The 15,779-nt window shown below is 43.7% G+C and overlaps 1 protein-coding gene across 1 annotated transcript in view; it reads right to left on the reverse strand.

Annotated features, from left to right (window-relative positions):
• LOC306936158 (syntaxin-binding protein 4) overlaps window positions 1-15,779 on the reverse strand; it is a gene marked incomplete at its 5' end in the record, with an annotated part of 182,299 nt that overhangs the window by 33,723 nt on the left and 132,797 nt on the right. The window contains 5 exons of the mRNA XM_079519634.1: window positions 609-672; window positions 3,481-3,625; window positions 5,243-5,349; window positions 12,642-12,783; window positions 13,450-13,582. Of these exons, the coding sequence (XP_079375760.1) occupies window positions 609-672; window positions 3,481-3,625; window positions 5,243-5,349; window positions 12,642-12,783; window positions 13,450-13,582 (591 nt within the window). The remainder of the gene's footprint in view (window positions 1-608; window positions 673-3,480; window positions 3,626-5,242; window positions 5,350-12,641; window positions 12,784-13,449; window positions 13,583-15,779) is intronic.

A 15,779-nucleotide genomic window follows, 5' to 3' on the forward strand; every position in this document is an offset into this window, starting at 1 on the left:
ACCTGAGATGTGTGTATCTGGAGGACAGTACCTGAGATGTGTGTATCTGGAGGACAGTACCTGAGATGTGTGTATCTGGAGGACAGTACCTGAGATGTGTGTATCTGGAGGACAGTACCTGAGATGTGTGTATCTGGAGGACAGTACCTGAGATGTGTGTATCTGGAGGACAGTACCTGAGTTGTGTGTATCTGGAGGACAGTACCTGAGATGTGTGTATCTGAAGGACAGTACCTGAGATGTGTGTATCTGGAGGACAGTACCTGAGATGTGTGTACCTGGAGGACAGTACCTGAGATGTGTGTATCTGGAGGACAGTACCTGAGATGTGTGTATCTGGAGGACAGTACCTGAGATGTGTGTATCTGGAGGACAGTATCTGGAGGACAGTACCTGAGATGTGTGTACCTGGAGGACAGTACCTGAGATGTGTGTATCTGGAGGACAGTACCTGAGATGTGTGTATCTGGAGGACAGTACCTGAGATGTGTGTATCTGGAGGACAGTACCTGAGATGTGTGTACCTGAGATGTGTGTATCTGGAGGACAGTACCTGAGATGTGTGTATCTGGAGGACAGTATAGATGTGTGTATCTGGAGGACAGTACCTGAGATGTGTGTATCTGGAGGACAGTGGTCTGGAGACGCTGAAGACACTGAGGTTGGCTCCACCTGCATCAACATGGAGATCATCCTTAATATTAGAGTCCTTAGAGTCAACTACAGTTGAATACACGGCATTCTATAAGAACAGGATGTATTAGTTAAATAATAATAATAATAATAATAATAATAATAATAATAATAATAATAATAATAATAATACTAATTATTATTATTATAATAATAATAGAAACCACTTTTTATGTGTTTATGTAAGTTCAGTGCCCTATTTTATCATACTCATATAAATAAAGGTAGCAAAAATAGCCAATCTAAGTATTCAAAAGCAACATTCATATTACATTTTCTTTTTTTAATGCCTTGCTCTGAATCCATGAAAGAAAGTGTGCCGACCCACTGTTTGGGAACCAGTGCAACATAGGGTGACCCTTTGTGTGGGACAGTCTCTTACTTGCAAGACTTTTCAGGCGTCCCACAAATTGAGACCCTGTCCCACATTGTGACTGGCAGGCATCAGTGTTCAAATGCCCTAAATGGTAAATGGTGCATTTATATAGCGCCTTTATCCAAGGTGCTTTCCATAGATTGTCAATTCACCCATTCACACACATTCATACACCGATAGCAGCTGAAACCATGCAAAGCACATCAGGAGCAATTAGGGGTTCAGTGTCTTGCTTAAGGACACTTCGACACTGACTCTGGGGGAGCCCGGGTTCGAACTGGCAACCTTGCGGTTACCATCCGGCTCTACCCCTGAGCCACCGCCACCCTAATAGTTAGTCCCCTAATAGTTTCCTGCAAGATGTGATGCAATTTATACTAAAAGTATAAATTGCTAATCCGGTCCTGTCCTGTGACTGTCCCCCCGTCACACTTGTCCCACACAAGCGATACTTACTGTCCCTCAAATGAACAGTTTGGATCTGGTCACCCCATCCACATCCACATCCACACCTCTCACTGCATGCACTCCACCCCTGCTTTTTGATCAAACCTGATCCTCACTCCATCCCTGCTTTTTGATCAACCCTGATCCTCACTCCATCCCTGCTTTTTGATCAACCCTGATCCTCCAAATAGAATCCTGCCTAATCCAGTCTCATACTTCACGTTGAAGTTCCAGAGGCTATCAGCCAGCTCATTGGGACACAGCCCTTAGTCAAGATTGGCTCCTGATGCCAACAAATAAAACATAATAATAATAATAATAAAGTCATACTGTGTAACCGTTTTAGTTGAACAAAAGTTTTGGGTGGTCACCTTGTAAATTGTCGGCGCTAGCCCTGGAAACCCAGGTGCAATCCAGTGCCCAGGAGCCCTGGTATACATGTAGGAGTGGGAGGTACTGTACAGGAATGGGAATTAACCTTTTATTTTCCTAACCAATCAGAGTGCAGAGGGGCGTCGGCGCGTCGCCCCAAATTTGGTGACGTCAGTGTTCTCCGCTGTGTTCTCCCGGGGAGGGGAGGGTTGGCAGGTTAGTGAACCAATAGGGATCCGGCATCGTTTTCCAGGGCTAGTTTGAATCCGCCCCGGCACAGTTGTTCCCAAACTTGCCTATGACCCAAACTAGTGAAATAGCAGATCTACAAGCTCATAACGCGTCGCTTCATAATGTTCATAATGTGAGCTTGTAGATCGGCTATATACTCCTTCATTTGTTTTCTAATTTCTACGATTTTTCGTTAATTTCTTCATGAAATTACAGGGGAAAAAATCATGAAAATTCGCTTTTTTGGGGATGTTTTACTTTTTTTTTTGTAATAGTATACCGGTAATAATTAAAAATGTAGGAAACAAATCCCATACAAAAATTGGAACCTTGGGTCCTGACCCACTGTATTAGGCTATGTGGAAGATGCATTAGTCTTCTTTTTCAGCAATCTCACAACACGTCAGCTTTTATGTGGCCCTTGTATGACGAAGTAGGACATACATTCACGAAGAAACACAAAAATAAGACAATATGAAATATGGAGATTTCTGCTTGACAAGAATGATATATTTTTAACTGGTATATTTTCCCAAATTAGTAATAAGTTCTCTCAAGTAAGATGTTGAATACAGGACGTTACTTCTTAGCCTGGGTTCCAGCCTGATTCGCTGTTCTGTGGATTTGTATTATCATGCCCTTCACTACTCAGTCTGGCCAGCAGGCAGCAGACTTGTATTTCCTAATGTCACCTGTTACATATTCATGCTTCTCACTGTTGAAAAAATATTTTTTTAATTTGATTCAGTAGTCCACTGTCAGATTCAGTAGTACAAAAAAACTGACGGCAGTGTGGGGTGAGTTTAAGGGACATATGGCGATAGCAGTAGCTGCGTGGTGCGCATTGATACGACGTCAAACTGGTGTTTTTTGTTTTTTTTCAATCCGCACAACAGACCAATCAGAAGCCACGGGTCGATTTAACCCTAACGCCGGGGCTCCACTGGACGCGTCAGCGTTGCGTCTCCGTCACCGTCAGGGAATGTTCCCTTTTTAATCAATGAAGGGTGGCTCCACTGCCTACGATGCGTTGCGTTGCGCTGCGTTCGGTGACTGCTTTAAAATTGCCCGTGGTTCGTTTTTTGACCCGTGTCACACGCATCACATGCGGCCAGTGGAGCCCTGCCGTTATACATGTCCCACCCAGACTAAGTAGCCCCGCCGTTATACATGTCCCACCCAGACTAAGTAGCGAGTGACAAAACAAATATACGAAACGCAGCGAATCAGGCTGGAACCTATAGGCTGGTTGCTTCTAACAGAGTAATTCTACAATGTGGTATAGCTACTTTTATACTAAAGTAAAAAATATATACAAAATAAAGAAATCGTAGTGGTACGCCACTGTAGACTGTACTTACCTCAGGCGATCTGACGCGGACTTTTAGGCGTTTTTTGGTGCTGTAGCCATTGGTTGAGGTTCGCTGGGCACCGTTGGGGTGAGTCGTAATGCTGGGGAATGGCCCTTTACCTGGGATGTACGCTATCTCTGCTTTACTCTCCTGACTGGAGGAGAGGAGAGGAGGAGAGGAGAGGAGAGGAGAGGAGAGGAGAGGAGAGGAGAGGAGAGGAGAGGAGAGGAGAGGAGAGGAGAGGAGAGGAATATATAAAGAATACATGTACATGTTTTTCACATGTCCTGTCCATGAATAATAGCCTACAAACAGGATACTAGGTGACAATCGTCATACCTACTCTGTCTGTGTCCAGGCTAACAACAACGTATTGAGTAGCATATATACTGTACATATTTTGCGTCACAGCAAGGAAGCCGTTTTGGTAGGAAAGGTCAAGTGTGCAATAACATTATCATAATAATGCAGACTGTCCAGTAAATATGACATTGGAAAGCATGGAATGTAGTTAACACCCTGAGCGGCAAGGACGGAGTTCTCCGTTCAATCAATTAGTAACGCCCAGCGCGCAGGACGGAGATTGATAAAAAGGATAATAATAATAATAACTAGAAATGCACTCTGTCGAGCTGCCAACTTGCGCTTTGCACACAAGTTGGCCAAGAATGGCCTACTTCTGCGTGAGCAGAGCTCGCAACTTTTGCGCAGTGCTTGACCGTTTTGTTTGGCACCGTCAACTACTGCGCTATAAGCAGACCCCAATGAAGTTATTGAAACATCTGACATATATAGGCTAGTTAATATACTATAAACTTAAATTGATTACGTCATCAACAAACGTCTTTTAATACGCAGCCGAAAACAGTACTTGCGCACGCTCTGCTCGCACAAGTAATAACAACAACAAAACAATATAGCAGATCAACAAGGTCACAACGCACCACAATGTGATGCGTTGTTAGCTTGCAGATCTGGTAATCATCTAGCCACGACAACCGGCATAACTCTCATAACCCTAATAACCTCAACCATTTGTGAGGACCTAGGAAGTATACGCTCTACTAGGTAATGCATGGGTGGTGGTGTTACTGTAGAGGTGAAAGCATGCATGGGCCAGCACCCAGATACCTGGGCTTCATATCCTGGCATTGCTGCGTCGGCGCAGCCGGGGCGCTCACAACTTCCATTTATCAGTGTTAAAATGCGGGGTGCGGAAGACCGCGGGGGACAGTGTCTGTGTCTAGTGCACTAGTGACCCCTGCAGTTTGACCCGGGCGTCTGTTCAGTGGAGGAGAGGAGTGGCAGCTGGCGTCTCCACGTGGGGGAGTGGAGAAACCCTGCGGTTGTCTAATAAAACACCAACCCCAAGCGACGGTGTGTGTGGGTGTGTGGTGTGTGTGTGTGTGTGTGTGTGGGGGGGGGGGGGTGTTGACAACGGGGATTTATCTGAACCACTGTGGTTCGGCTTAAAACACTTCAGCTTAAAAACCACAGCATGGAAAAAATAAGAAAAAAAAGGCTATCAAAATCAACACTATGTTAGATGTGAGTTTCTTAATACTGATCATGCTTGCGCTGCATTGAGGCTCTGAGAGAGTGAGAGAAAGAGAGAGAGAGAGAGAGAGAGAGAGAGAGAGAGAGAGAGAGAGGGGAGAGAGAGACAGAGAGAGAGAGAGAGAGAGAGAGAGAGAGACAGAGAGAGAGAGAGAGAGAGAGAGAGAGAGAGAGAGAGAGAGACAGAGAGAGAGATAGAGATGCACATTCTCACCTGAACTTGACTTTGTTGAGGATTGTTTTGGCCTCTTCGTATGTCACTCCTATCAAGGACTCCTTGTTAATGGCAATGAGCTGGTCGCCGGGCCTCAGTCGCCCATCCTGAAAAACACACAGAAAACCAGCAGATTTGTATGTATCCTTTTACAGCTAACGCTAATGTCATTGCTAATGCAGCGCTAATGCTAATGTTGAAAGTTGGGGTACCGTTAAACCTATAAGGCAAAGACTTAAAATGTTAATGCTTTAAAGGGGCATTCCACTCATTTTCAACATTTTACTATGTAAAAAAATCATTAACATGGTGAATCACATCTTGATGATGTCATGTTAATGATTTATTTCAGACCTCCAGTTCTAGAAAACACAGAATGGGGGGACTTTTTCATTATTTCCATGCACACAACAGCTCTAAGGTATATTAATGACATAGTAAAATGTTGAAAATGAGTGGAATGCCCCTTTAAGTAGCATGTGACATGTCAAACTAGGGTTATACATGATTCTGAAACAATTGCAAGCATACATTTTCGGCTAATAGACGTCGTCTATGGCCGTTATTATAGCCATTCGTGATGAGGTCCTCACATTTGAGCACATTTGGGCAAGCGGCTATGGCCAAATTTATTTATCCAATGTTTTCCGTGCAGAACTAATGCTTGAAATAGATTCAGAATCATGAAACCCCCTAGTTTGACATGTCACATGCTACTTAAAGCATACTTAACATTTTAAATGGTTGCCTTGTAGGCTTTTAAGGGTACCCCAACTTTAAACCCCTGAATTTAACATGATCCACAATTCAATACAACACATTTTATTTATTTATTTGGATGACCCTAAGGATCATAAAAAAACCTAGCGATAGCGATTACTATTGCAATCTCTTTTGGGTCACGCCCCTTTTTAGCTTAGATTGACTGGCCTAATAGGCTATGGCAGTGGTTCTCAAACAGCTTTTTGTGCTTCAGTACCCCCTTTTCCTGATTTCTTTATTTTTTTCTTAATTTTTTTCCCACGATTTTGTAACCCATTTTTCACCCCTGTGTCAATTATCTAATGTGATCCTGATCCTGGGCTCTACACACCCTCCGCCAACCTAGTCCCCATATATGGGGGACATGGGGAGAGCAACGGACTTGAACTCATGCTTCCTTCATGCCTGAGTGTCCAAGTTGCTCCTTTACACCTGACAGGGGGGAGTTTCCCTGGTTGGACGTAGCGCGTGGAAGGAACACGTTATTCCAACCAGTTCCTTTCCCCTCCGTCAGGCGCCCCGGCTGGCCAGGGGGAGGCAGTTTAGAGACCAGGAATACTGCATGTTTTTTGTGTCGTCTATGGCCGTTATTATAGCCATTAGTGATGAGGTCCTCACATTTGAGCACATTTGGGCAAGCGGCTATGGCCACATTTATTTATCCAATGTTTTCCGTGCAGAACTAATGCTTGAAATAGATTCAGAATCATGAAACCCCCTAGTTTGACATGTCACATGCTACTTAAAGCATACTTAAAATTTGAAATGGTTGCCTTGTAGGCTTTTAAGGGTACCCCAACTTTAAACCCCTGCATTTAACATGATCCACAATTCAATACAACACATTTTATTTATTTGGATGACCCTAAGGATCATAAAAAAACCTAGCGATAGCGATTACTATTGCAATCTCTTTTGGGTCACGCCCCTTTTTAGCTTAGATTGACTGGCCTAATAGGCTACGGCAGTGGTTCTCAAACAGCTTTTTGTGCTTCAGTACCCCCTTTTCCTGATTTCTTTTTTTCCCCTTAATTTTTATCCCACGATTTTGTAACCCATTTTTCCCCCCTGTGTCAATTATCTAATGTGGGCTCTATACACCCTCCGCCAACCTAGTCCCCATATATGGGGGACATGGGGAGAGCAACGGACTTGAACTCATGCTTCCTTCATGCCTGAGTGTCGAAGTTGCTCCTTTACACCTGACAGGGGGGAGTTTCCCTGGTTGGACGTAGCGCGTGGAAGGAACACGTTATTCCAACCAGTTCCTTTCCCCTCCATCAGGCGCCCCAGCTGGCCAGGGGGAGGCAGTTTAGAGACCAGGATTACTGCATGTTTTTTGTGAGGGTACCTACCCTAGGGGACCCGGGGAGAACATGCAAACTCCACACAGAAAGGCCCTTTCACCATACCCCGCCTCGGGTATGGGCACTGATGACGCGGAGGAGGAAACACGCCGCCAGCGCCCACAGCGTCCCAAGCGGGAATCGAACCCAGGACCTTCTAGCTGTGAGGCGACAGCACTACCAACTGTGCCACCGTGCCCCCCCTTTTCCTGATTTCTAGATCAAAGAACCCCCTTTACCCGACTACATGTTGCTTAGAAAAATAGAAAACCATATCTAGCATGTCGTTGCTGTCGGTCAGTTGCTGTTTTTTTTCTCCATAGCCTACTAGTGTCATACAAAAGTAGTTCAATTTTTTTAAATTTGAATCCTGAAAAGTATAGCTGCTTTGGACATAATATGAGGTATCCACCCGATGCTAAGAATTAACGATTTCGAACCTTTTGAAGAATATATTGAAGAATAAATATAACATCACAAATAAGAAAAGGAGTGAATGACTTGAAATTAGACTACCCTGAGCACATTAGCTTTAAACAGTGTCTAGTTTTTCCATTTTACACTTTCTCTCACGTACACCCTGTACGGAATTTGAGAACCACTTTTTTTAATATAAAAATAGACAGATAATTGGTTTCTGGTGACACGTTGATAAAAAAGCTGAACATTCTGACATAATGCAAGATTATGTGTCTAGGTTTTCTAGTGTTACTTATACACATACTGAATCTACTGTACTTCCAGAAGCACAGTATACATGAGTGGACAGAAGTCCTCTACAACAAAAACAACAACGGCAACACACCTTGGCACAAGGAATGGATCCTTCACAATATTAAACACCTATAAAGTAACAACTCACTGCTCGTGCCAGAGAATAACTCTGAATGGAACCAATTTAAATCCCATGGGGGTGGGGGGGTGGAGAGAGAGAGAGAGAGAGAGTTGTCATACTTGGACTTCTCTCTCTGAACATCAGTACTGTTATGTGTGTCTGTCTATAAATATCAGTACCGCATGGTGCGCTATACTGCACAGCTGAAATACTGTATAACACAAAGTATGTGGGGGCCAGTACTATGACGACAGTACACGGCACTACTGCAGTACTCCATGTTCAACTATAAGGTTCATTACTGATGCACAACTGTATAGGGTATTACCCATGTAGAACTGTAGGGTCCTACCCATGTACAACTGTATAGGGTATTAACCATGTACAACTGTATATATGGTATTACCCAGTTTCCCATGTACAACTGTAATTACATTTGAACGTGGATGCACATGTAACACCGGGGCTCCACCGGGCGCGTCAGCGTCGCGTCTCCGTCACCGTCACCGTCAGGGAATGTTCCCTTTTTAATCAATGAAGGGTGGCTCCACTGCCCGCGTTGCGTGACATCACGCGTCCGGTGGAGCCCTGGCGTAAGGTGTCGTGCACATGTAATCAGTGGTTCCCAAACCTTTTAGCTCAAGGCCCAAAAGAGAAATTAGACTTTTAATTTAACTTCTAATTCATGGAATTTCTCCGATTATTATTTTATTTCTTCAGGAAATTACTGGAAATACATAATTTAATTTGTTTTTAAGTTCATGCAAATTTTTTTTGTTTGTTTTGTTTTTGGAAAATGTTTTGAAATAATAATAGTTCAAAACAAAATGTAGGAAACAAAAAATAAAGGGACCGCGGCCCACAAATGGGTGCCCTGCATAACTGCATAACCATGCATAGCTCCAATGTCATCATCAAGTATTCTGACGACACGACAGTGACAGGCCGGATTGTCAACATTGACGAGTCAACAAGAGAGAGGAGCTGATCGTGGACTACAGGAGGCTGAAGAGAGAGCATGCCGCTGTCTTCATCGATGGCGTTGTATAGTGGAAAGGATCAGCAATTTCAAGTTCCTCATACGCATCGAGGATGAGCTCAAGTGGGACACACACACACCACTCACTTGAGGGGAAAAAAGCCTCAGCTGAGATTATACTGGTTTTGTCGCCTAAAGAAATTCAGAGGGGTCCCAGGTATCCTCAGGTTGTTCTACAACAGCACCATCGAGAGCATCCTGTCAGGCTGCGTCACCGCCTGGTATGCGAACTGCACTGCCCCGCCAACTGAAAGCCCTACAGAGGGTGCTGCGGATGGCCCAGTGCATGCTGGGAAGTGAGCTTCCCTCCCTCCAGCAACTGTACAAGAAGATGCATATAGTCAAGCTCGCCAATGACATTCGGCAGCAATGACTTGACATTTTGTTAAGGATATATCATACATACATAGTTGACAACGGTCTGCAGGGCACTGCGAAGAACGAACACATGGACCTAAAAAAAACTTGTGTGTATATAATATGTATACTATATATACTCTATATCTTTTTTTTAAGTTGAGAGATAGCTGGTTGCTGTCCAACAACAACAATTAGGGTTGTCACGATCCGATCACGTGATCGGAAATTAGGGCGGATCACGTCATTTTCAAATGATCGGAATCGGATCGGGAGCCAAAAAACGTGATCGGGACATCCCTACTATCAATATTGTATTCCATATCATGATATTTGACTGGATACTGGATACTGGATACATTGGGATTGGGATATTTTACTATTGTGATATGGCATACTTGTGTTCTATAAAAATATAAATCAGATCGGCAGATATTCAAAATAAAATGATCGGAATCGGATCGGGAGACAAACAACGTGATCGGGACATCCCTAGCGACAATATTAATAAAACTCACAGACACTCTTTCACTTTCAGAATTTGTTTCCCGAAAATAGTGAAAATAACAGCTCTGTCTACATGCTTGTAATGAACTATTTCGGCTATTCGCCTATTTTCGATGCCTTTTGTGTGGCACTGCAGTTAGTATGACGAAGTTGGTCATACATTTACGGAACAAAAATTGTAAACCACTGGCCCTGATTCAGCAGAACAACTGCAAAGACAAAGACAGACAGAACAGTATATATTTTTCTGCACAGGTAGAGAGGAACAGGACAGGCCGGCTAACGGGAGCGTACAGCACATTCTGCTGACAAAAAAAGGCTGATCAAGATCTTTATTTCAAAGTGTTAGACACTATTGATTTCCAAAAGCAGAAGGGCCTTTCATCTCTGCGGCAGATGGGAGCTTCTTGGGCTAGAGGACCTTTCTCAATTCCAGCGGTATATGACAAGACCTTTCCAGAGAGCATGCTCTTTGAAAGAAACAAATGTGACATTTTTATGTGACATTCAAGGAATGAAAGTTCTCAGTCGCCACGACCGGACATTAGGATTCTACACAGTCCAGACTCCAGCATGACTTTCTCTTTGCTTTCTCCTCCAACCTGCGGGCCGCGGCCCACTGGTGGACCGTGAGGGACCAGTATGCTATGCTAGTTTCATTGGTCCAAGTCAAAGCACAATGGATGAATTGATCAGTCAAATAATCAATGCTCTGAAAATGCACGCCCATCTGACAACTTAAAATGTAAATGATATCGTAAAATAGAAAGTACAATGTTTGCCTCTGAGATGGAGTGGAATAAAACAACACGTGGAAATTTGTACTCAAGGAAAGTAAAAAATAACTCAAAATGATAGTCAAGTACAGTATACTTGAGTAATGTACTTGCTACTTTACACCACTGCTGAAAATGCAGCCAACTATTACATAATCGTCTAATCACAATTATCATTTGCGTAAACGTCATACTCGTCAGAATGGGTTCCATGTTAAAAAATGTTTGAACGTTTTTTCATAGGCATATTTAGAAAAGCTGAAATATCAGATCTGTAAACTTGCAGATCAGCTATTCCTATTAAATATCACGACACCAATTTCTTTGTAGGCTATATTTGTTGTTTGTCATATCTGCTATGTGCAATTTTCGATTACAAAGCCTAAAAAGTCAACTTAAACGTAATCGTGACAGAAATCAATCCGAACCTACATTTTCTTTCATTGTAATGATATTACCCAACTATACCCAACTATGACAATTATTGACAGCAGCTGTGCTGGGAGCGGCGTGTCGTTGTGGTCGTTGTTGTCGAGGAGAGGAGAGCGGCACACTGTAAGGAGAACTGGGACGGTACCTGCCGGTTCGATTCCCCACCTCCAGGCTTAGTATGTGGAAGTGTCCTTGAGTATACAGTATAAGACAGGGGTGGGCAACTTTGACGATGGCGAGGGCCACTATATTTCCACATTCACTCCAGAGGGCCACATGTAGTGCATATTACTGTCGTAGCAAAAATAGCCGATCTACAAGCTCAAAACGCGTCGCAATGCGACGCGTTTTGAGCTTGTAGATCGGCTATTTTTGCTATATTTGAATTGAAAACCTGAATATCTTTTTGCTATTTTTTTATTGGAATCCTGAAAAGTAACCTTTTTTATGAAAAGACAATAACATTTGAATACTATAGTCATTAAGTACTAGTCATACTAGTCATGAAGTAATTAAAGCGGGTTTGGAATTGTAACAGCTGAAATAAATACTATATCAGTATTCTGATATTAACATGCGGGCCGCATTAAGTGAAGGTGGGGGCCGCATGTGGCCCCCGGGCCGCCAGTTGCCCACCCCTGGTATAAGACAACAGCTCTACCCGCTCTCTGGGCGCTGTATTAATAGCACCCGCCGCAGCTAGAAGACTTAGCATGGACATGTAGAGGACAAAAGACCAAGTCGCCACTGTCAGGTGCATGGAAACCTTGCCGTAGCACTTGCACTAGCCGTGGCGACTTTACAGGCGTATGCAAAGACTAAACTTATGTCTACATTTTATCTAGACATAGCACTCTATAGTGTATACTCAGTTAGCTTCGCTGTAGGCCTACAGATATTCTACTGTTAGACAGATGGTTCATAGCTTGCTTATGATTCTTGATGACTATTTCTATGTATTTGACGTATTACCATGCGTTGTTCTTGCTTACTGTAAGGAATCAAACCCTGTACACTCAAGACACTGCCCCCGCTGCCAGTCTTAGATCTCCATATATGGAGCTGACCTGTTCTGACATTCCATATGTTGATCTGACCTGATCAAACCCTGTACACTCAAGACATGATCCAAATAGCCAGTACATAATTCATTCCATATGTTGATCTGACCCCCCATGCCAAAGCCCCAGCGCTTGCACAGCAGTCTGCTGTCACCCAGGCGGATGCGTGCACGAGGTCGCTTCTCGCCCCCAGGGCATCTTACTGGTATAGTAGGCTATAGTATAGTATAGTATAGTATAGTATAGTATAGTATAGTATAGTATAGTATAGTATAGTAGCCTACCCTGTAGCAGTCTCCTCCAGACAGGACTTCCTGGATGAAGACAGCGGGTCCATCAGGTCTGTTGGTTCCTCCTCCGATGGTGATGCCCAGAGTGCTGGACCGGGTTACTGAGATCAGCTGGATCACACCCTCCCCTGGGTGACTGGCAACACACACGCACACGCACACGCACACACACACACACACACACACACACACACACACACACACACACACACACACACACACACACACAGACACACACACACACACACACACACACACACACAAGACTTTGAGTCGATTGATTGATTAGAGTGGACTTCTCTGTTGTGTATATACACACACAGACCAGAAGTCTTGCATAGTCAAGCTTTAAACCAATTCTGCTTCACAAGAGAAATGTGGGCGGAACCAAGAGAATCGATGGGGAATCTATATTTTATATACACATTTGGATTGTACAGAATTCAAACTGTAGGATTGGGTATTGTCACGGACAGAAGTGATTACTTCCTTTTCCAACTGCACTGGGAGTTCAGTCTCAGCCATTAATTAACAACCTCTGTGACTGTTCCTTTGATGTGCCGTCGGCTGCTCAGCTGCATGCTCAGTCCCACTGATTGACTGGCTGAACTGCACTGTGTCAGAGAAGTCAGAATAGAAGCGCAAACCTTATCCCCAAACGACCCCCTGTGTGTGTGTGTGTGTGTGTGTGTGTGTGTGTGTGTGTGTGTGTGTGTGTGTGTGTGTGTGTGTGTGTGCGTGCGTGCGTGCGTGCATGCGTGTGTGTGTGTGTGTGTGCGTGTACCTGCGTGTGTGCGTGTACCTGCGTGAGCGCCTCATGGTTCCGCTGGTGTTGTACATGCTCTGGGAGCCCGCTGGGCTCAGCATCAAAGGACTCTGGGAGCGCGACGACGAGCCAGACGACGTGCTGTCCTGCGGTCTGCCCCCGCCCCCTGCTGGTCAAACACACACACGCACGTACAACACACTGCTGTCAAGCCTAATTCATGCTCGGTCGCGAGACGGTGTCGGCCGGGAATAGCCGACCTGCAAGCTCACAGCGTGGCACGGATGCGACGTCGTGTGAGCTTGTAGGTCTGCTATTCTCGCCACGAGACACCGCCTCGCAATTTTAGATATACAAGCTCATAGCGTGCCACTTCGTGCTGTGCTATGGGCTTGTAGATCTGCTATTTTTGATTATTCAAGAACATTATGTATATGGTGAAAACGTTTGAGCACCACTTACAGCAACGTACAATTTTAGATTTTTGAAAGGTTAAAAAAAGAAATGGGTTAAAGGTAGCCTATATGTTATGTGACTTCTCTAGCTTTCTGTCGGTAAGAGAGAGAGAGAGAGAGAGAGAGAGAGAGAGAGAGAGACTCTGAAATGATAATGCCCAAAATCCGAACGTCTACCGAAACAAACGGTGAAAACCCTCGAAGAAGACCCGAGAGAGAAAAAACACCTTTCAAAGGTTAGAAACACTCATTAGCACTTTCTTTTCAGAGAACATAGTGTGTCCCAGCAGGGTGTGTAGCACATCAGTGGAAGTGTTACACATTCCTTTTGTGTTCTCTCTCTGTCTTTTATTCTCTCTGAGACCCCCTGCTAGCTCTGCTACGATTACACACAGTGGAATAAACAAAACAAAACAAACAAAAAACACTCAGCAGTGCTTAAAGAGAATTATAATTCAAATATCTAATAGGCTCTATTAGAGGTGTGCATTGGCACTGCCCTCACAATTCAATTCGATTACGATTCACCAGGTAACAATTTCATTCGATTTGATTCTACGATGCATTGCAATGCATCACAGTTGTCTATATTACTGCACAACATGGCACATTTCCATGAGTCAATACAAGCAGTCAGATATACTGAACAACACATTTTATTTAGAATTATATTATATATAATATTATATGCAGTATTATAATTATATATTATATATAATGATATTTACTTAGGCTTTGGTTATCGATTATGTCACATTGCTGCATGGACGAATCACGATGCATTGCTGCATGGACGAATCACGATGCATTGCTGCATGGACGAATCACGATGCATTGCTGCATTGATTATTTTTGACACCACTAGTGCACAGCAGCCATATTGGAAGGAACTTGGGCCTCTTCCTTACTACCTTCATAGGTGTTACCAGCGGCTGCAATTTGAAACTGGCCCCTGTAAAAAAATTAAAGCACCCAACCCCCCTCTTTTTCCCCATACTATACACGTTTCCCTTTTTTATTTTTTTTAAACTTTTTTTTAAGGTATATATGATGATTTTTTTGCATAGAAGTGTATATTTTGTTTTTGATTGATTTATTGAAATATTTATTAACAGTTTGCAGAATTACAGTACATTTCAAGCACAACTCAATACAAAGACTGTTAACTGTGAGTGGACGACCCAATAAAGCATTACACTTGTTTACAAGAGGGTCCACCTTGTTCAATTCATCAAAACATTTAGAGACGTACAAATAGACACTTCTATAGGCTATAGCCAAAGAACAGAACAGGAATTCATCATAATGGAGGTAAAAAGGGAAAAGAAACATTATAGTGAGGGGGAAAAGGGGCGGGGGGGGGGGGGGGGGGTTGGGGGGGGATTCACATTTGGGGGCCAGTTTCGAATTGCAGCCGTCCGTAGGTTCCCTTTGAGAGTGGTTTTGAAGGAGTCAAGGGATTTGCATGTCTTAATGACTGTTGGTAGGGCGTTCCACATTCTGGTGGCATAGGAGCGAAAATAATTTAGTCCCGTTTGTGCCGAATCTGGGTTGTACATGGTTTGTTGCACTCCCTCTGGTGTTGTGGGTGTGGACTTCGTTAACATTAAGGAAGTATTTAGACAGGTACATGGGTATCTTGGGGGGTGAGGCCAAGTAGGAGCCTGACCAGTTTGTTTTGGGAGGTCTGGAGCCTTGTTTTAAGGGCCTTTGAGGTGCTGTGGTACCAAGAGGTGCATGCATAGTCGAAGAAACCTTGTACGAGGGCTCTTGTTAGGGTCTTCAACGAGACGAGAAATGTTGGGGAGGGATTGGGGAGAAGAGATCATTTTATGTTTGGTTGCACTCAGATGTTGCACGCTGAGGGGGGGTTACAAATGGCCCCTTACGGTTACGGGTGTATAACTCTAA

The sequence above is a fragment of the Electrona antarctica genome (genome assembly GCF_951216825.1).
Source record: "Electrona antarctica genome assembly, chromosome: 14".
Classification (NCBI taxonomy): domain Eukaryota; kingdom Metazoa; phylum Chordata; class Actinopteri; order Myctophiformes; family Myctophidae; genus Electrona; species Electrona antarctica.